The sequence below is a fragment of the Entelurus aequoreus genome, linkage group LG05 (assembly GCF_033978785.1).
Source record: "Entelurus aequoreus isolate RoL-2023_Sb linkage group LG05, RoL_Eaeq_v1.1, whole genome shotgun sequence".
Lineage (NCBI taxonomy): Eukaryota > Metazoa > Chordata > Actinopteri > Syngnathiformes > Syngnathidae > Entelurus > Entelurus aequoreus.
In genome coordinates this window covers 44,779,821-44,802,884 of record NC_084735.1, presented here as the reverse complement: position 1 = coordinate 44,802,884, position 23,064 = coordinate 44,779,821, and the positions used below count along the sequence as shown (strand labels likewise).

Sequence of the window (23,064 nt, the reverse complement as noted above, 5' to 3'; positions counted from 1 at the left end):
ATTGCAACACATGCCAATACGGCCGGGTTAACTTATAAAGTGCAATTTTAAATTTCCCGCCACACTTCCGGTTGAAAACTTCTAGGTATGATGACGTATGCGCGTGACGTCACTAGTTAAACGGAAGTATTCGGACAACATTGAATCCAATACAAAAAAGCTCTGTTTTCATCTCATAATTCCACAGTATTCTGGACATCTGTGTTGGTGAATCTTTTGCAATTTGTTTAATGAACAATGAAGACTGCAAAGAAGAAAGTTGTAGGTGGGATCGGTGTATTAGCGGCTGGCTGTAGCAACACAACCAGGAAGACTTTGACTTGGATAGCAGAGGCGCTAGCCGACGCTAGCCGCCGACCGCACGGATGATCGGGTGAAGTCCTTCATCCTTCCGTCAATCGCTGGAACGCAGGTGAGCACGGGTGTTGATGAGTAGATGAGGGCTGGCTGGCGTAGGTGGAGCGCTAATGTTTTTATCATAGCTCTGTGAGGTCCCAATGCTAAGTTAGCTTCAATGGCGTCGTTAGCAACAGCATTGTTAAGCTTCGCCAAGCTGGAAAGCATTAACAGTGTATTCACAGGTCCATGGTTTAATAGTATTGTTGATTTTCTGTCAATCCTTCCAGTCAGGGGTTTATTTATTTTGTTTCTATCTGCATTTAAGCCCGATGCTATCACGTTAGCTCCGTAGCTAAAGTGCTTCACCGATGTATTGTCGTGGAGATAAAAGTCACTGTGAATGTCCATTTCGCGTTCTCGACTCTCATTTTCAAGAGGATATAGTATTCGAGGTGGTTTGAAATACAAATCCGTGATCCACAATAGAAAAAGGAGAAAGTGTGGAATCCAATGAGCCAGCTTGTACCTAAGTTACGGTCAGAGCGAAAAAAGATGCGTCCTGCACTGCACTCTAATACTTCACTCTCGCTTTCTTCATCCACGAATCTTTTATCCTGGCTCAAATTAATGGGGTAATCGTCGCTTTCTCGGTCCGAATCGCTTTTGCTGCTGGTGTAAACAATGGGGAAATGTGAGGAGCCCTTCAGCCTGTGACGTCACGCTACTTCCGGTACAGGCAAGGCTTTTTTTTTATCAGCGACCAAAAGTTGCGAACTTTATCGTCGATGTTCTCTACTAAATCCTTTCAGCAAAAATATGGCAATGTCGCGAAATGATCAAGTATGACACATAGAATGGATCTGCTATCCCCGTTTAAATAAGAAAATTTCATTTCAGTAGGTCTTTAAATACGGCTGCTCTGACAACTTTTTCCAGAAAATACAGTTCTCTTTACAATTAAAACTTGATGTGGTTACTTACTTTGCTGTGGTCATGCCTGTGAGTGCCATTGTACTCATCACAAATAGACTTTTTAAATTATTTTTTAATTTTTTGCGATTTGCGCCTTTTTTGCATGCTGGTCTCTGTTGAGTTATTGGGACTCTTATTGAGTAAGCAAAATGGACACAACTTGTCAAAAGGCAACAAAAACAAAGAAAAGGCACACATGCTGAAGTGCTAATACGTGACTCTTCCTGTGCAGCAAGTGAAGTGGATGGTTCTTCCACCTCACCAATGTTTTCCCCTGCTTTCTTGCCTTCAGGTGACTAAATTAAGCGTTCGTCCACAGAGACATGGTTCGCACAGAGAGGCATAATTGGCACGATCTAAAGGTTCGTAAACCAAAATGTTCACAAATAGAGGGGTTCGTAAATTGAGGTTTCACTATTTAATTTAAAGAATCCAGTAGCGTCGAAGTTTATAACAAAGTGCAGAAAACATTTACAAAATGCGGCGTTATTACATATTGAGGTGAAATTGTATTACATTAATACATATTGCACCGTTATTACATGCGTTACAGTCCCCATACATCCCTTGATTTTTCACTAGGCATCTTTGTGGAAAAGGTTTGGACACTCCTGCTTCAAAGGATGAGAAGGAAGTTTGTGGAGAAAAAGTAGCTATCACACCTGACACCTTGTAGCACCTCCATGTTAGCAGAAAGCTTTGCACTGCGAGCCTGCTCCTCCTGCAGCTTCCTTCGGACTGTACGCAGCTCCTGTTGAGCCTCCACCTTGATGTCATTGGCAACTACCACTGCCGTCTGGAGATCAGCCTGGAACCGACGCCACTCATCCTTTTCCTCCTAATTAAAAAATAAATAAAAGACAGTTTTTAATGGAGATAAATGTTTATGGTCACATGCAACATTCATCCATCTAACTGCATTTGATTCATGTCAGAATGCATGAGTTGTGACATTTAGACATGCGTAAAGGCTGGAGAAACAAAGTACATCTACTAATGTTTTCAACATTTATTAAATACTCAAAAGTTATTGTACAAATACTTAGGGTAAGCATTTCCAAATATTGTTCAATACATTATTGCGCCCTCTGATGCGGACCATTTAAAAGAATCAAGGAGCAATGAGGATGTAACAATTGCAAGTCTGATGTAAATGAAGTTGGGCAGCAGTTAAAACAAAATAACAAAATATATCTCCTACACCTTACCTCCATTTGTTTACTGAAAACTTTCAGTTTTTGTTCTACATCCGCTTTCTGCACCTCCAACTTTTTAACAAGATCTGCAATGACATGTTAAAAGTCTTAGCCAGTGGGAATGATGTGTGTATGCCTAATTTACCTAGCTTACATGAATACTGGGAAGGGAATCATGGATTACAGACAAATTGTCATGAAAACTGTTAACGGTAGAATTGAATTTCAACATGGGCCCACTTAGAAGACTACATGGTTTACATAATACAGTATACGACCAATACCGAAATATGAAGCTAATAAAACATACTTTCCAAGTCTAGCACAGTTTGATTAGTGTGAAGGTTTACAGCCCGCTGCTGCTCGACCTGGTCCTCCAGTTCGAAGATGGTTTCTTTCATCTCCTTCACTTGTTTTTCAGCCTGGATCCCCGCCTCCTCCAAAGCACTCACTCGACTGCTCATCTCCTGCTCCCTTATCTCTGCTCTCTCCAGGATCTGCTGGCCTTTAGCCTCCATCTGTGTGTGCATTTATGAGTTTAGGATCCGCATGAATGGGGAGAGTAGTTAATAACCATGCTTGCGTCCTCTTGACTCAGTCAAACTACATTTAGTTCATTGGGTAAAGACTTAGATTGGTAAAAAATTTTACAATGTACACTAAAGTGTAGATCGAAAAATATAGTAACAACAAAAGCAAAACAAGGGCCACCTAACCTAGCAAAAAATGTGTTTCTAATGTGTACAAAATGATACCCTATACACAAGAAGATAATAGCAACAGGATTAGTCTTTGTTCACACATGTAAGGTAGACCACCCTACCGTTGATGGTGAAGGCATCCCATGATTCATTGATAACGTCCACCAAAAAGTCTCAAACATCGTTTTTAAAAAAGTGTAATATAAGAGATATGAAGTATGCTTACATCATAGTAATAATGGTCACATAAATACTAAAAAAAACATATCTATTTTACCTTGGACATGTCATAGTAATAATGCTCACATAAGTACTAAAAAACATATCTATTTTACCTTGGACATGTCATAGTAATAATGCTCACATAAGTACTAAAAAAACATATCTATTTTACCTTGGACATGGTAGCTTGTGCATGCTCAGTCTCAGCTTGGGCTTGCAACAGGTCCTGCCTCAGCTCTCTCACTTCCTGCTTCAGTTGGTCCCTCTCCCCATGGGCTATCTTCAGCAGGTCCTGCAGCTCCGTACAATCACTGGTACTCTGCATGACCTTCAGGTCACCCACCATTAGGTTTTGACCTATCTGAAAATATAAAGTTACATGCCTTAACACCACATGACAGCAGTAATAGTTATCAAAGCTTAAAATGCTTATGACGATAATGATGCTATTAAAATACATCTTTCATAGTTTTGATACTGTGATAATGATGACAGTGACGCTACTGATTTCATAATTACATAGTTAAAAATGGAAGAAAAAGCACTGACATTATTGTAACTAGAGAAGACTGGATAAACCACTGGCATGTATGACTATTGTTGGTTCTTAGATGTACTGTCAGATAAAAAATACTACCATAATTTCCGGGCTACAAGCCGCTTGCTACTTTGTTCCCACGCTTTGAACCCTGCAGCTAATTTATGGATTTTTTCCGGGTACACAAGCTTCACATTCCACTAAAAAATCTAAGCATCGGTGCATCAGACTAATGTAATTAATCACATTTGAATCAAACACACTCACACAATCATTCAGTCAGCCATTTCGGGCCTGATCTACTAAAGGTTTGTGTGTACTAAAACATGTGCAAACGCAAAGTTGCTCTAACTAAACTTGTGCACAGTGGGTTTTGTCTGTTAAGTGAGCAGAATAAAGAGCTGTCTTCATTAATATGCAGAATATACGCAAAATTATCAGAACGCCTACAATACTGAGAGAAAAAGATGTAAATATACTATATTAAAATTTTCCTGAGGGAACTCTCCTGAAGGAATCAATAAAGTACTATCTATCTATCTATATAGCACACGCAATGTGATTCATCAACACTGATCCCTGCTTGGGGCAGCACGGTGGAACAGGGGTTAGTGTATGTGCCTCACAATACAAATGTCCTGATTAGTCCTGGGTTCGATCCTGCGCTCGGGATCTTTTTGTGTGGAGTTTGCATGTTCTCCCCGTGACTGCGTGGGTTCCCTCCGGGTACTTTGGCTTCCTCCCACCTCCAAAGACATGCACCTGGGGATAGGTTGATTGGCAACACTAAATTGGCCCTAGTGTGTGAATGTGAGTGTGAATGTTGTCTGTCTATCTGTGTTGGCCCTGCGATGAGGTGGCGACTTGTCCAGGGTGTACCTAGCCTTCCGCCCGAATGCAGCTGAGATCGGCTCCAGCACCCCCCACGACCCCAAAAGGGACAAGCGGTAGAAAATGGATGGATGGATGGATGATCACTGCTTTGCGAGCACTATTTTGTGTTTTATTTACTACGTCTGAAAAGTATGTGCACGTACGCGGCTTTAAGAAAGTAGGTGCTCGTGCTGCAAAGACAGACAATGGACAGAGAATCCTCCATCCGAAGTGTGTTTGTCAACATATTTGGACTGTCAGAAATAAGAATATTAGACATTTTGTCTATTCAGCAACAATTTTTTATAATTGTATAGCTGCATGCCGGGTGACTAAAGGGGCTGATTAAAACAACTTAAATCGATGCGTTTTGGTGTGCTGTACTGTTTTTTTGATGACCTTTGTTTTTTCACATAGAATAAATATATAAAAAAAAGTTAAAGTACCAATGATTGTCACTGAAGGATATATATATATATCTTTATATATCCATATTTTGTGTTACTTATTAATTTTCATAGTCATATTGCATATAGCTAATGTTCCATATTGTACTCTTTGCTTTTCTAATCATCTCATGACAAAGTGCTTGCACTGGGGATGGCCTTGGGGTGGAAGGCAGAGAGAAGGAATCCTCCTTGCTTTCCTGCAGCCCAACTCTAGATAAGAAGCACAATGAGCATGTGTTTGAGGTGAGACAAGTGAGGGCGGGGGGGGGGGGGGGGGGGGTATTGAAGAGGAGAGTGCATTCCGGGATGTTTTCAGATCAACTTGGGCTACGCATTTGTATGTGTTGTTCGAGGCTGGTCTCTATTCTCAAATATTTGACAATAAATTACAAAATACCTATACTGTGCTTGGTGGTACCTTTGAGTTCAGTTTATATGTCATCTAAGGAACTTGGGACTGACCAGCGTTTTACATCCCACTTGGAGGAACATCTGGTCAAACGCAACAATTTGGGGGCTTCGTCCGAGATGACACGCTGACAATTGGACCTTCTCTTGCAATCTTCTGGACAGACTCACATGGCCAAAACATAATTCAAGGTAAGCAGAACCTTTCTTTTTAGATAAAATCTGCATTAGGAGTCTGCCCAGAATTCTGTAAGTTAAACACTGCTTTGTACCCCAGACACAGATTGGTGATTTTGATAGATTGATTGCATTTTTGCCGAGCCTGCCATTGCATTAAAATTGTAAATAAGTGGTCAACTCACGTCATTGTGTCTCGATTACCGTGACGGGCAGTTTCATTGACGAGTGAACTAATAGTTGGGTGTGGCTCACCCTGGGTAGTTGGTCGCCGCCTAAAAGAGTAACGGGTTGGATGCCCTTCATATGGTACAGTAAATACTCCCTGGTTGTAAGATCCCTGTGACATCTTTATGTGCACACAAACTAAGGATGGGTTGGAGGCCATTTGTAAAATACAATAAATACTCCCTGGTTGCGAGTTCCCTACGGCATTAACGTGTGCGTTAAAATTAAGAATCGTACGGGAGGAGGCCCTTCTGTACCATATGATAAATTCCACGGCTGGAGGCCATTTGTAATAAATACAATAAAGATTCCCTGGTTGTGAGGTCCCGGCGACACTTTAGTGTGCGCTAAAATTAAGGAAAAATAGACACAATGGACAAGGAGTGTGACAGACAAGAATGTGATGACGGCTGGGGAAAATGTGATGAATCATTACTGTTTAATAATCAATTGAATGCACTGTTGTCGACAATGGAATTAGCAGGTAGAGTTTAAAAAGAAAAAAAAGAAAAAAAAAGAAAAGAGAACGTTCCTTGAAAGGGTTAAGAGGGAGTTTACAATACTCGAAAAGTTGTGAACTCAAACGTCTGGTAAAATAAAAAATAAAATAAAAAAGTAACTGGAAGTTTTATGGTAAAGTGAAACGCAGAGAGAGTGCTTACGTGTGCGTGTGTGTGTGTGCGTAGGGCCGTAGGCACTTGCTTGTGTGTGCGTGAGTGCTTACACGTGCATGTGTGTGTGTGTGTGCTGGATGCGCGTGATCATGTGTGTGTGTGTGTGTGTGTGCGCGCTGGTGAAAATGGAACAGGCAGGTCAAGAGAAAAAAGAGCAGGGTTGGTGCTCGAGAATTTAAGAGTTTGGCGTATGATAAAAGTAAACGGGGATTACGTGGAAAAACGAAATGCAGCAAAAGAACAGATGATTAATGAGACAAATATGACAGATGGATTGATTGGTCTTTTGCCTGCCGCGCATGCGTAAGACAATTCAAACGACCCGCCCAGACTTTGACTAAGCCACCGCCCTATGACGTAAAGCCGGAGGCGTCTTTATACCCACTTTTGACAGTCACAGGAGGAGCCCTGGTGGTCGAAACAGAAACAAAGCTCTCTGGTCCACCCCCTACTCCTGTGACAAATGAGGACGGTGCTCACACAGCCTCTCTAAGATTGAACCCTCCTCCAAAACTAACGCTGTCTCCTGAGTGTAAATCACCTCTGGTGCCTAAGCCCCAAAATAACAGCCACCCAGCGGAAAACCTCCCGAATATGCCTAATCTTAGTAGACAGCAGAAAATGCATGAGTCAACGCAAAACTCCTCACTTTACACGCCAGACCATTTTGTTGCCATAAACAAATGCCCTCCCCCAGTAGATGACAGCCTCTCACGTGCACATCAGACATTCTTGAACAACACACAACAGAGCCAGACTTTTTGGTCTCCTGTAACTGTTAATGGCTCAATGGAAGGCTACATTGACCAACACCCACATGAACCACATGCATACAACACACGCTCAAAAAAGCTGGAGGGACACGCATATCCACTTTTTTCCTGATAATAGCGGCAGATTTCAATATAAGCCTTTTGCTGTGGCAGACATGCAAGCCATTGTTGACAAACTTCCACCTGTGTCTGAAGGTGGGAGTCTTTGGCTCAACACATTAGACAAGCTAACAGCAGGATACACTCTCTCCGTAGCAGACTTTAGAAGCATTTTGTATCGTTGTGTTTCCACACAAGATTGCAAAAATACAGAACAACAAGCAGGATTAATGGCTGAATCTTCGACCTCACCGATAACACCATACGTTACAAACATAGCTACTGCTATGCGCAGTCTCTTTCCTCAAGATGAGGATGATAAGGCTAATGACAGAGCAGCAAGGAAGCAACTCCTTAATTTACAGATCGCTGAAGATAAAAGGTCAAAAGAACTAATTAGTAAAAAATCAGCTAGGGTATATTCAGCACTGGGTGACCTTGCTTCTGAGTTCCAACAGGTGGAGGAAAGAATCCTCAACAGACGTGCGACCAGACGGTTGGACTCGGGTGGTGGACAACACGGTGCTTCAAAGCCAGTCCGGGGTGGAAACTGTTTCGGCTGTGACCAGCCTGGTCACTGGAGTCGTGACTGTCCGAACATTTCCGAACAGGAAAGGTTCCGTAGTGCCAACAAACGAACACAAAAGCGTGGCAAAGGACGCCCACCGCAGGAGCCCCAGCAGGAGATACAGACTGGCCCCCTGCTGGACATGAGTGTCAATGGACAATGTTATCAGTTTGTGATTGACACTGGCGCCACCCATTCGATTCTGAATGCAGAGGTACCAAAGAAACTGTGTGCTTCCTCTTTAAAGGTCGAAGGCTTCGCTGGGGTCACAAGAAGGTTACCTGTCACCAAACCACTTCCGGTTCAGATTGCGGGACACACACTAAAGCACCCCTTCGTGATTGAACTGCACACACCCTGCCAGATTGGTAATGACCTCCTTTACAGACTGTACCCTGACATTCAATATCGCACAGAAGGAACGTTCCTGGTGTTACCTGACGGCTCAACCACCAAGCTGCGACACCACTACCAAGACTCCTCCATGAGCTCAGACCACAGCCTGTAACAACAGGAATAGCTGACATCCAACTGCTCTAACAGTGAAAACCCTGACTGACTGAGATGCTTCCGTGTGTTCTGCCACCCGACTCGCCATATGTTATGATTATTTATATATGTTGGAACTCAAGGTGTGACTGCTCATGTTGACCTATCTTTGAAACAACTAGCATGGTATAAGATGGACACAATTGTGTCCCACATTGTTCACTTGCTCTCTGTCTCGCCTACAAAACCAAAGAACTTAGGTGCAATGATAAGACACGGCTTAGCTGCCAAACATTACACCGACACCCAAATACCACATTTTCAATTGTTTAGGTTTAGCACATAGTTGTGTTAAACACATAACTATGGGCTGCACTTTAGACACCTGTAGGCTACGAGGAGCTAGCAGCTACACAACAGCTGAGCTAAAACGACACATTACACATTTAAGCATATCAAATAATTATAGTTGCTCATTACATACACAAAGTTGCCATGGCAGAAGTCTGATAGAAAGTATTCAGTAACAAACGTGTCCGCATCATTCGACTTTCTACAACATGAGCTTGACTTAATCAATTATTGGGGCCAACAGGTGTGGTAAAATTTCAAAATACTATTGATAAAGCATCCGCCCTACGGGTAGTATTTTTCTAGTATTTGTGACAATATAAAATATAAGCATATTTAGTGGAGTTTGAGTTATTTGTGATATTGCTAAGGGGTCCCCTACCCTAACAACACCCTCCAGTGGACCACAGAGGCTAAAGAGACTATCATTGACCTCAAACATGACTTGTCCTCCGCTACTTGGCTATTAGTTGACCTTTTTCTTAGATGTTTCTGAAAGTGATAGTATTACTAACACAGTCCTTTTTTCAGAAACAGAAGGGGGTGAGTGAGGGTAGATACAGACTCCTTGGAACAAAATCGACAATCATCCGACTCTGACACATTCCATAGTTTTAACGTTTTTCCCGTGGGTAAGAAGTTATAACTAATTTTAATTTGAAAATAACGATTTTACACATCGATAGTACTTTAGTAGATCAAATTTAGAATATGGAGGAGGTGAGGGTGAACCATGTATAGTCTTTGATTTCACTGATATGATCAATACGATACAAGGGAAAAGGTACGTACTGACTTGTGTTGACAATTACAGTGGTTGGCCGGAAGCAACAACAGCCTCAAAAGAGGATGCAACATCAGTAATTAAATTACTTGTGAATGACCTAGTACCCCGACATGGTTTCCCCAAAAAGATTAGGTCAGACAACGGCAACCATTTAAAAAAAAAAAACTCACTTAGCCATGGTCGAAAAGGCTTTCGGACTAGAACACAGGTTTGGGGTACCATCCTGAGTCCCAAGGTAAGGTTGAAAGGATGGACCAGAACATTAAAAACTAATTGGCTAAAATCTGTGCACAGACCAAATTTAATTGGATTGACATGTTGCAATTAGCGTTAATGATCATTCGAAGGTCCGTGAATAAAACTGTTTTACCGCCCTTTGAGTTTTTCACCCTATGAGCTGCATACAGGTCAGCCCAGGACCAGCAGCCCCCCATGGAAGGAGGACTCAGCGTAAAACCAAAATGGTATTTTACACAAAAAAATGCAGAATTTATGTGCCAGTTCTTCTGTACAGATACGAGGATGACAGCCCGCCACTCCAGATTCCCTTCCGCCCACTGAGAGGGTCAAGATCTAGGTCATCAAACGCAAGTGGACGGAGCCCAGGTGGACTGGTCCCTTCAAGGTCGTGGAACGGACGTCCCACGCCCTTCGATTGGCTGGTTAAAGGGACACCTGGTACCACCTCTCCCTCTACACTCCTGCTGAAGAACCTGACAGATTACCAGCGGATGTCATTGCTGACATCGCCACTACATCTGCCCCACTCGACCCCCCAGCAGCGCCTTTTGAGCCTGAGGCATCTGAAGAAGAACGGGAGCAGAAAACGACTAATTTTTAGTGTGTGTGTTAACGAGGTAACACACATAAGGGGTGATTGTGCTAGTAACCTCTCCCCCTCTAGGTCATAGAAGAGCGAGGCTTTAATTACACACACATAATCCTACAGCCCAGAAGACGACGCTGAGAGAGAGATTTTCTACCTATATTACTCTTTTTAACTTCTATATTGTATATCCTTATTTGAGGCCAGCCTTTATACTCGAAGTTATCCAATTTCTCTTGCTTGTTTTCAGCATAACTACATGTGTCGTTACATTAAGTGAAAAGTTTGATGTTTATCCCCGTTTTGTTACCTAAATTACTCTGATATTGATAGACGAAAGGCAGGATGTTACACCCGGTAGTGTTCCCTGACGGACTGGTGCTTGGGCGTGTTCTACTGTCTTTGTGTCTCAGTTCTTCCTTCCTGACAACAGTGACTGACAAGTGTCTAAGAACATACAGCGGACTTTAAATAGACTGGGTCAAAGGGGATAGCAAGACTTATTTTTTGACCTGTGCAGTGTGATTAATTACGGGGGACACAATAGCTATTACAGTGGTAATAACCTCTATATTTGTTACGACTCAACCCTGAACCATTGGTGTCGGATGCAGACAACATACTATGGTAAGTGGTGCCCATCGTCCCTTTTATGTTGTTTTGGGGGTTGACCTGACTGATACAGACTCTAAAGGAATTATTAAAATTAATGTACTTGAGAGGGCGTTAACTACCTCTACACCCTCTGTAGCACCTAAAGTACCACCCCACCTTGGTGGTGTTTCAAAGGCTCTCACATCTGTGCGTGCTAATGACATCACCACCGAAGGCCTGGTAACTTTGACCTTAGGAGCGGGTACAGGTAAACCTGTGGCTCAGGTGGATGCCAAAACCTGGGTGACTGTGTTGCTTGTTCCGCTGGACGTCCTTTTCCCCACACTTACCCCGCCCCTTTTAAGTTGACTGACATAAATGGCTCAAACTGTCTTATTTCCTTGTTCTCTGAACCCACGCCACCAGGGTGCGATTTGTTGGCTAGTGTGTACCCTCCTGTTGACAATTCCACCCGACTTCTTCCATTTGTGGCCCAAAAGCTGAATTACACGTGTTTTCAATTCAAAGGACCCTCTTCGTCCCCCAACAAATTGGGTGACATTAACCCTTCCTGGTGCACCACACTGATAGATGGCTCAAGGATAGGCCCTTGGGCACGAGCTGACTTATTCTGGTATTGTGGGGAGCACAGATTGTACATTAGAATCCCAACGTTATCCGTAGGGCTTTGTGCTATGGTTACACTGGTGACCCCACTCACCCTAGTGGGTACCAAATGAACTCCCCTTGTAACTCCTGTCTCAGCGGCCTCTCTAACTTCTCGCCGACGCCGCCATGTTTTATCTCGGAGGATTGTAAAGGGCTCCTTTGATCTGATGAGAAACCCTGATGGTGTTTACTTTGATGCAATTGGACAACCAAGAGGGGTCCCCTCACAACACAAATTGTGGTGTGAATCCTGTGCAGGTTTCGAGAACCTTCCTATCATTGGTGCTATTTTCCCTGCTACTAAAAATGTAGAACGCATTAACTATGTTTTTTATAATCTGTTGAGACTGACCAACCTGACTCGTGACGCCGTTGAGGGACTTGCTGAACAACTTGCCCCGACCTCCCTCATGGCCATCCAGGACCGCATAGCCCTTGACCGCATCCTAGCCAAGGAAGAAGGTGTGTGTGCAATGTTTGGTGACCAATGCTGTACCTTCATTCCTAACAACACTGCCCCCGATGGCTCAGTTCAGAGGGCCTTAGAGGGCCTTAGAGGGTCTCCAGGCCCTGTCTAAGGAACTTACTGAAGTTTCAGGGGTCTCTGACCCCTTTAAAGATTGGCTCCAAAGCACATTGGCAGGTGGACTGACCTAATTAAGTCTGTCCTGGTCTCCATTGGAGTTTTCTTGGCCATTATAGCCTCTTGCGGTTGCTTTATCACCCCTTGTGCTAAGTCTCTATGCACCCGCATCATTGTTAGAGCTGTAGAAGGTCAACCCCACCCTGTTTCTGGGCTCGTTATGTCTTTGAAGGGGGTCAAGCAAAATGGAGACTTTCGAGAATTGTTGGTTTCCTTCCCTGACCATGACGACATTGACGTGGACTCCCTCCATCTATCTTCCATGTAACTATGCTGTTGTTTTATGCTAACTTGCTAAAAAAAAACAAAAAAAACACAGCACCTACTTTAATGTGGGGCGTGCTTTAGAAGTGTTGTACTAGAGGTAAAGATCTTTTTAAAAGATCTTGAAGGGGGAATTGAAGGATATATATATATATCTTCATATATCCATATTTTGTGTTACTTATTAATTTTCATAGTCATATTACATATAGCTAATGTTCCATATTGTACTCTTTGCTTTTCTAATCATCTCATGACAAAGTGCTTGCACTGGGGATGGCCTTGGGGTGGAAGGCAGAGAGAAGGAATCCTCCTTGCTTTCCTGCAGCCCAACTTTAGATAAGAAGCACAATGAGCATGTGTTTGAGGTGAGACAAGTGAGGGCGGGGGCGGGGGCGGGGGCGGGGGGGGGGGGGGATATTGAAGAGGAGAGTGCATTCCGGGATGTTTTCAGATCAACTTGGGCTACGCATTTGTATGTGTTGTTCGAGGCTGGTCTCTATTCTCAAATATTTGACAATAAATTACAAAATACCTATACTGTGCTTGGTGGTACCTTTGAGTTCAGTTTATATGTCATCTAAGGAACTTGGGACTGACCAGCGTTTTACATCCCACTTGGAGGAACATCTGGTCAAACGCAACATCACACACACACTAGATGTGGCGAAATTATTCTCTGCATTTGACCCATCACCCTTGATCACCCCCTGGGAGTTGAGGGGAGCAGTGAGCAGCAACGGTGGCCGCGCCCGGGAATCATTTTTGGTGATTTAACCCCCAATTCCAACCCTTGATGCTGAGTGTCAAGCAGGGAGGTAATGGGTCCCATTTTTATATTCTTTGGTATGACTCGGCCGGGGTAACATATCTTCTATATGAAAAATACTTCTTAGTAGTAAGTATGCATTTTTTGTGTCTTGAGCCCAGTAGGTGCTGCCTCTCTCCCATGAGCGCACCTTCAAGCAAATAATTAAAGTGGGTTTCAATGTAGATGCACTGCCGGACTGCTTCTAAAATGCCCATAACAAGTGGTATATGTCTTCTGCATTTTGGAAACATAGCAAAACGCCGCAGGTCGGAGCATGATAACATGAAAGTGCAGTAAATGATCGAATGTTTCCATGGTGAAAGCCGCATGCATCTGCAAAGACGTCATTTAAGTAAGGCGGTCTGTGCCAGTTATGAATAGCACGTGCAGTGTTAATATATCGTAAGCAACAAGCTCACTAAAAGTACACGCTACTTTATAAATTGCACACGCTGTTAAGCGCATGGTATTTGGATCTTAGTAAATCAGGCCCTTAGTTTGTTATGGACTCACCCTCCCCATGTAAAATGCATACAACGAAGCCCCAAAGCCAAAAACGATCTACCCAGCTATCAAAAAAGGAAAAAGCCACCGCATGGAACAAAAATCCGACACCATTTATAGGCCCAAATTGTTCAATCGTGATATAAATTACATTTGTAAAGCTACAGAAGACGTACAGTTAGTATTATTCGCGGACGATACAACAGTGTTTTGTTCAGGAGAGAACAGACAGAAGTTAATACAAATAATAATAGAAGAAATTAACAAATTAAAAAGATGGTTTGACAAAAACAGACTATCCTTAAACCTTTGTAAAACTAAAATAATGCTATTCGGTAAGAGTAGAAAGGAAAGTCAAACACAAATACAAATAGACGGAATACAAATTGAAAGAGTAAAATAAATCAAACTTTTGGGTGTAATAATAGATTAGGAAATGACCTGGAAATGTCATATAAAAATATACAACATAAAGTAGCAAGAAATATTTCAATAATGAATAAAGCAAGCGGTAGAAAATGGATGGATGTTCTAGATTAAAAATCACTTCATATTCTCTACTGCTCGCTAGTGTTACCATAGCTGAGCTATTGTGCAGAAATATTGGGAAATGTTTAGGTATAATGATGGATGATAAAAAATGAGCTTGAAATCTTCATATAAAAAATATACAACATAAGGTGGCAAGAAACACGTCAATAATGAATAAAGCTAAATATGCATTGGACCAAAAATCACTTCATATTCTCTACTGCCCGTTAGTGTTACCATATCTGAGTTATATGGGGAAATAACTACAAAAGTACACTTCATTCATTAACCGTGTTACAAAAAAGATCAGTTTTAATGTTGGACATAGAGAACATTCAGACCCTTTCTTCATTGAACCAAAAATACTGAAATTCCACGACATAGTGAATTTGAAAACAGCTAAAATTATGCACAAAGCAAACTATAACCTGCTACCCAAAAATATACAACAATTATTTTCAACAAAAGAAAAGAAATATAACCTTAAAGAAATATTTCTCTCAAAACATTTGTACGCACGTACAACACTTAAGACCTTTAGTATATCAGTATGTGGAATTAAATTATGGAATGGATTAAGCAAAGAATTCAAACAATATACTAATATAATCCAATTCAAGAAACTCTTCAAACTTAGTATTTACAAAGTACAAAGTAGAACAACCATGATACACATTCTGAATGTATTGATAATCCTATTTATCTCACCATATGAAATACAACATACTTTACTAATTATTATTTTTATTTTTTTTTCAATGTTATTACTTATGGAGTATATTGTGAATGAATTGAGAACAGGAAATGAACACAAGTTTTAGCAACTACTATGTAAATGAAAACGGGTAGGATTAAATAAGATCTGCTTCTTCCTACTCCGTTTTGAACATGTTGAAAACAAACTGGAAAATGTAATGTATCATGTATGTATGCATGTTCGAAATAAACTCAAACTCAACTCAACTCAATGAGCACAACTGCGTGTGTAAATATTTCATGCTTCAATGTTTACAGCTGCTAAGTCATTAGACCTGTGTGGCAAATATACTGTATGTACAAACTAAAATTTGTCCAAAAATTAGGTGGGTGCGGTTTATACTTAAGTGCGCTCTATGGTCTCGTAAATTACGGTAACTGTTAATACCTAAGCATTGGACAATGTTAAGACTGAGTGGTCATTTTATGCTATTCTTCTTTGATTTAATGTTATCAAAATAAAACTGACAAGCTCCTGTGAATTGTTAGTGTCAATTAAACTTCGTAAACTCACTGGAGTAAAATTCTGAGCAACCTCTCCAATCTTCGAGTTTAGGCATGCATAATTACATTAAAAAAACTTGACACGCACCTTTTGCCTTTCTATGTCCAGCTGTGCCTTCAGCCTAATGTTTTCCAGTCTGAGACAATCTGCTGTAGCCTTGTGCTCTTCTGCAGACTCTGCGGCGTGACCTTTGGCTTCTAACTCCCTGTTCAGTTGGGTGTGCATCCTGTCCATCTCTTCTCTGAAGCAATGCACCTGGCCCTGGTCCTCCTGGTGTTCCTTCTCAAGAGCGCGTAGGCCGCTAGTTAGCTGCTGCTGAATGTTCACCAGCTTCTCTCTTTCGAAGCGGGAGCTCTCAACCAGTTCAGCATACCTTTGCTCCAGTTCGACAAGTCGAGGACCTTCGCTGTTGAACTTATCTTCTCTCAAGGACTGAGCCAGGGCCTGCTCCTGAAATCGGTTTGCGAGTACCTCGTTCTTTTTGGCCAGCACCTCTAAACGTTCCCTTTGCTGCTGAAGTGAGGTTTGCAGGAGGAGCTTTTCGTTAACAAGACGTTCATTTTCTGCAGTCAGCTCTTGCACCACTTGCTGCTGGTCAGTGAGCTCGTGCAGAGTGGCTTGCAACTCCTCAGCAGTGCTATGGTGATTTTCTTCCATCTTGTGAATCTGTTCTGTTAGACTTTGCACCGACACATCCTGCCTACTTGCAGTGGCATCATCGCTGACACTGCTGCTGAGGGGTTCTAAACTTGGAATTTTCTCAAACCCTGACGAGTCAGGTGAAGGTGAGTCTTTAAAAGACGTAGAAGAGACAGAAGGTTTAAGAAGGCTGGGGGAAGAGAGGTGATCTAATTGTTGACCAAAAGAATTGGACTCTGAAGGCAGGCCATTTTTCTGAGGTTTAGAAGGACTGCTTGGCAGTAGTGAGCTCTCAAAACTCATAAGCCTTCTCTTGAGAACTTGGTTTTCCTCCCTCAGGTTTGCCAGCTCTTTTTGAAACTTTGCATTCTTTTCTCTCAGCTCCCCAACTAGTACAAGAGCCTCTGCAACATTTTCATTATGTTCTGTAGACAGATCTTGAGGTGACTTAGAGACAGGTGATGATGATGGGGAAGTCGAGGCTTTACCTTGGCAGCGTTGCAACTCAATGCGAAGATTGCTAATCATCAAGTCTTTAGCCTTAGCTTCAGCAAACAACTCTTTAACCTGACATTCCAGGAGGCCCCTTTCCTGGCCCTCTGCATCTCCACGCCACTTTGTTGAACTACGCGTTTGTTTTGCCAAGGTAGAGAGGCTAGAAGTGCTAGCACTAGAAACAATCCTCTTAGAGGTAGAGGTCTTTAACTGGTCCCTCAAGGAGATGCGGTCCCTTGTCATGGATGAAGGAACTTCTCTAGGGGTCGGGATGCCAGACTTCTTAGTTGCTTGAAAACCTGCGACACACCAAAATAGAAATGCATGTGAATCAGATAAAAATTTACTTTAAGAACTTACTTACAGCTGCCCAGTTCACACTAACACTTTCATTACGAACATCAACAAAACATCATCATGGCAACATTGAAAATGAGGATACATTCTCCATCATTCATTTCTTCTCCTTCTGGACTAGCTGAGCTAGCTAGACTTTCCGTCTGAATGCCTGCTTGTGACTGTGGAGTCTAAGGTGTGTGTGGAAAAATTGGTAGCAGTCTAAGCACGGAAGTGTTGGAGGTGGACGGGGTAGCAAAAGACGTTGATATCTTAGTTGGTGCTTATTCTCTGCTGCTTGTGCTCGCTCAGTCTCAAGTTAAAAAAAGGAAAAACAATTTTAAAAGAAATGGTACAACAAATAAATAATACTAATTCATCACTATGAGAGAACAAACAGAGGTGGGTAGAGTAGCCCAAAAATGTATTCAAGTAAGAGTACCATTACTTTAGAGTAATATGACTAAAGTATAAGTAAAAAGTAGTCATTCAAATAATTACTTGAGTAAGAGTAAGTAAGTATTCTGTGAAAAAAACTACTTCAGTATTGAGTAACTTGTGAGTAACTTCTGATTTATTCAGTAGTTATTTTTTAATGGTTCTTGGACTACAACTGTAGTTGGTGTATGTGTAACACATAGGACAACATGTTTGCTCTAGTTGGAAGTGGAATTATTTTAAGCTGAATTGTGAACATTTCTACTGACACAAATGAAAGCGCATGAAATACATTTTATTTTTCCTAGTTTGTAAATAAACAAAGAGTTGTGCTGCCTTGTCTGACGTCATGTCACTTTTTACAGTAAGTATGTTTCGATGCACTAAATTAGTCTGATTTGTCAAATAATTCAGTTTATTCTATTTTTACACCTACCTAGTTTCCATGCTCTATCTCTAATGTGACTGTTGGCCATATGTAGTGTACCTCTTGTGCACTAGGGGGTGATGTGGTCATTTCAGGTTGTTTAGCTATGTGGTAATGTAAATACAGTAGAAAATAATGATACATTCTAATAAAGTAGCGCTAGTAACTGTCAAGCTCCGAATCTAACATAACTACAACTTTCTACTGCTTTTACTTGGTGCTGTTGGTAATGTCTTAAATGTGTTTAAAGGACATTTGTGGTTGTTAAGGCTTTGTTCACACTGCAGAGTAGGATGTCCAATTCGGATTATTTTGTCGAATCCGTCGTTTACAATACAAAAAAAAGTGATGTCCCATGTGAACATAATCTGACCTGCTGCATTGTTTACGGAAGTAAACATGGCTTTAATTTTAGTCGTCTCAGATTTGGCGCATGAGTGGCAATTTCTAGGAATTTGTGCAATTAAAGTCAACATTTTCTGAACTGAATTATTGCGCGCAGAAGCTCAAGAAGGAAGAGAGCAAGTATTTTGGCTGCTCCAAAAGCAGTCGAAAACATGAGTGGTGGAACGTTGCCGTAAGTTTCTAAGATATATTATTTTCACCTGTTTTCTGCTCCTTTGTCAACTATATATTTTGTAATTGTCTATTGGTGAAGCATTATGACATTTATCGCTTTTTGATATGTTCTGGTTGAATGAATGTGACAGGAGTGGGTGAACGTTAACACTGCAGTCGCATCGCATACATATCTGATTTAGGATATGTATGTATTTAGGATGTAAACTTAGGCTATACATTGTGTCTATAAACACTTATGGACTTTTGTTTGTTCTGGTTCAAGAGGTAAATGTTGAAGACATAAGTTGTTTTTTGACAAATTTCAGTAAAAGTAGCCTTTATCCAGTACCTCAAAACGTATCAATGTTTGACTTAGGTGATCTATTACACACAGCTGATTAATATGTTCTTGGTTTTTTTCATGACATATTTCAATGGTTAGACATTCTGAAATATTATCAATAGCTAATAACTTGTTTTTTTAGCACTTTGTAGTTTAAGTTCTTCATCACGTACACAGCTACTCCTCCTCGTTCTTGCTAATTATGTTAATGTAATTTAGTTCATATCCTTCCGGGTCAAAATCCAATCCTTTTTTTTTAGCTTCTATCCATGTTCCTGAGATAGCGCTAACTTTGAAGATTTTGTTTGAATTGTTCCAAAAAAAGTTTCACGTTGTTGTAGTTAGCATACGAACTTCTGCTGTTTAAATGAATAATTGACAGTTTGTTGTAGATTTTAATCTTTCCGTTATATTGTTTGTCCGTATAAGGAAAACAATTATTCCTGGTATGAAAGAAAATTGTTTTATCTGGATCTATGTCCGTATTTAATTCTGATTCCGGACTATTGTGATCTATGCTGCTGAAGGTTTTCAGTTCCATACTTTCCTGTTGAGAATTATTTTGTGTTGCCCTATGAATGTCTGTAAGTGTCGATGAAAGTGCATCTAAGTAAAGAGCTTGTTCAGTAATCGCTTAGGGCGTTGAAATTTTGTAGTTGAATGTCGATTTTTGTTTTCCGTCAGATTCCATGATCGTTGTTGTTGTTGTGGTTGCTCTGGGAGATTCAATATTCGTCCAAATCATTGATGTCTTTGACAACTAGTACTGTTGCTTCTGGACCCCTATTCAGTTTGATGTAGAATTTGCAGTTGGCACTGAATTTACCCCCGTTTCCTCAAGTCGCGTGCTTTCTTGGCGATTTCAGAATTGCCTTTCGTGAGGTGCTCGTTCATGTAAAGATTTGTACCCTTTAGCTTTTATGCCTGTGTCACCAATGCCATTTTGGATTTCCTGTTGGCAAGCTTCACGATTGTGACTGGCGTGGTGTTGTTGCCTCTTTTATTCAGTGAGATGCATGCATCAAAGGTGTTAATATCGACATCCATTCTCTTTTATTGCAGAAAGTTGACCACTTGTTGCTCTGTTGAAGCAGTGTCCATGGCGACTGGTTCTCTGTTGTCACTCACAAACTTTCGTATTGAGCCCTCAACATTTTTCAAAATTTTTCTTGATGATTCACTTGATTTTGGATTACGGACTTTTTTTCGCATTTGTTGGTGCTCTTGGATTGGATTTGTTTGCTTTTGGTCGAAGTTTCGTACACTGCCGGTAAGATAGCAAAGCCAACCCGTGCTAGCTGCTGGCCTACCCTTCTTACAACTCTTGGTGCAGCGACACTTCTCCATCGCAGTCCAGACAAGGGGAGACACACACAGCGAGCCAGATAACTGGCGAGCGAGTGAGTGGTGGAGGCGAGGCTGGTGATCGACCAGTAACAGCGGAAGCGAAAATGTTGAGAGGCCGGCTAGCAGCAGAGTGGTACGGACCTGGAGCGAGCGGCGGAGGCGAGGCCGCCTTCACTATCCAAAGCACGGCGAGTGACAGATAGTGGAAGCCAGACCAAGCAAGCAACATCGACAACGGTCCAGGAGCGACTCCAGCGGCGACCCGGGAGCGACTCAGACAAAGAGGCTGAACGAGAGATACCAGCGGCAGCCCGGGGAGACACCAGCGGCAGCCCGGGGAGCACTTCCGACAGCGAGGCCAAGTGAGCAACAACAGCTATACCAACATGGGGCCAAAAAAGCCGCTCTCAGTGGAGGAGAGCGAGAAGATTCGGAGAGCGAGAAGATTCGGAGAGCTTTGGAGCTCCTGACAGCAGAGGATTTCGTTGTCAGACAGCAACAACAAACACTGTTACAGCTGGTGGAGGAGGTAAGGATCCTACGAGCCCAGCGTGAAAAGAAGGATCGACAGGTGAGGGGACCTGACTAAGAGAGTAGCTGATTTAGAACAGTACTCTCACATGAATGATGTCATTGTGACCGAACTCCACATCAGGCCCGCTTGTTTGCTCGAGCAGTGGCCCCCGACGACGAGAAAGAGCCCGGTTAGTTAAACTGGTTAGCTCCACAGTACAGCAGATAGCTGCATTCATGAAGTCAAAGGAATTGGACATGGACAACATTGAAGGTTGCCATCCACTACATGGGAAAAAAGATGGCTCCACACCAGCAACAATAATAATGAGGTTCATGAACAGAAAACACAAAATTGCATTACTAAAACAGGGCAGAAAGTTGAAAGGATCAAATGTGTACATAAATGAACATTTAAGGAAAACAAACGCTGACATTGCCAGGAAGGCATGTAACTTAAAAAAAACTGGGAAAAGTTCAGCAAACTTGGACCACAAATTGCAAAACATTTATGATATAAAATGGAACACCAGAACAAGCAAAAGTAATGGTAATTCTGAAGAACCTGATAAATAACAACTACAAGAACATAAACACAACCATGTACACAGGCAACCCACAATTATACATTGATTAAAAACAATACACTGCATATGGACCAAAAAAATCCAGAGTTTGAAAATTAGAGATCCAGATACAAATTTATTCTCCAACAGCCAAAATAACTGTTTATACTACACAGACCAACAATACAAAACCAGCATTAAATCCAATAATAAATTGTCTATTATTCACCTCAACTGCAGGAGTTTGCAAGCAAATTAGAACAATATGGACAAGCGGTAGAAAATGGATGGATGGATGGAAGATACATTTTTTGGGAGCATTCAAAGAACCATTTAAAGTGATCGCTATATCAGAAACATGGATTAATACTGAAAGGGCAACACATTTTAAACTGGAAGGATATGAACTGATTTACATTATTAACAGAACAAACAAGTATGGAGGCAGAGTTGTAATTTATGCGATGAAAGACTTGCATTACAAAGCGGGAAAAACATGTCATTTGCTGTTGATAAAATTTTTGAGTGTATAACTGTTGAAGTATGTCTTCAGCACAGACATAATTCGGGGCCCTGTGATCTGCAGCACCTTTATAATCTCTGGAAATCCACAGTAAAAGGGCTCTGCTACTGTTGGACTATAACAACTAAAACATTGTAACATTCTGTGATGTATAAATAACTCTGTGACTTTGGATTTCAACACTTTGTGACTCACGGGTCATTTTGACCCGAAGACCATCTTTGTAAATTAACTCTGTGACATTGGATTTCAACACTTTGTGACTCACGGGTCATTTTGACCCGAAGACCACCTTTGTAAAAATTTTTGTACAGTTTACATGGAAATGTGAATAAAATCAACATTTCACTTTTTCTACTGTTGGTGCCAAGCTAGGAGAAGTCTTAAAATTTCAAGTTAAAAAAATATCGTTTAGGGGATTTTTGGGGGGTTTTTAACACAGTGGCGGGTCAAAATGACCAAAGGACAACAGGAGGGTTAAATTGTGCAAAGAGGAGATAGTGGTGAAATAATCAAAAAAAGATTAGCGATTTGCTCCTAGGTTTGAACTGACAAGGTAAACAACTTATTCAGTGACCCTAAGAAAGTTTTGTACTATATTTTTTAAAACTCATAGCATCTCTTGCTTTATCCATTTAAGTTGACTAGGACTTGGTTACTAGAAAAAACACATGTTTACTTATTCGGAGAACAATAACATAGCAACAGAAATACAACATATTGTACTGGTAAATAAAGTGGATAATCTCAATCAGAGTAATTTAAAGGCCTCCATTCTTGATCAAACATCACACTAATGCTGTGTAGACTTCCTTCTCTCCAATAAAAATAAGCTTTTCAATCAGAACACAGACTGAACAGTGAGAAGATCATGATCGTTGATTGCGATTGATTTGAGTTCGTTCACGGTGATCAGCTGTTTCCTCGAT

At 41.4% G+C, this 23,064-nt stretch overlaps 1 protein-coding gene across 9 annotated transcripts in view; it reads right to left on the bottom strand.

Annotated features, from left to right (window-relative positions):
* Positions 1 to 23,064, bottom strand: part of specc1 (sperm antigen with calponin homology and coiled-coil domains 1) — a 149,094-nt gene that overhangs the window by 64,304 nt on the left and 61,726 nt on the right. For all 9 annotated transcript variants that reach the window (XM_062048193.1, XM_062048192.1, XM_062048194.1 and 6 more), the window contains 5 exons: positions 16,035 to 17,380; positions 3,603 to 3,791; positions 2,818 to 3,025; positions 2,520 to 2,593; positions 1,974 to 2,149 (listed from right to left, as the gene is read on the bottom strand). In XM_062048193.1, the coding sequence (XP_061904177.1) occupies positions 1,974 to 2,149; positions 2,520 to 2,593; positions 2,818 to 3,025; positions 3,603 to 3,791; positions 16,035 to 17,380 (1,993 nt within the window). The remainder of the gene's footprint in view (positions 1 to 1,973; positions 2,150 to 2,519; positions 2,594 to 2,817; positions 3,026 to 3,602; positions 3,792 to 16,034; positions 17,381 to 23,064) is intronic.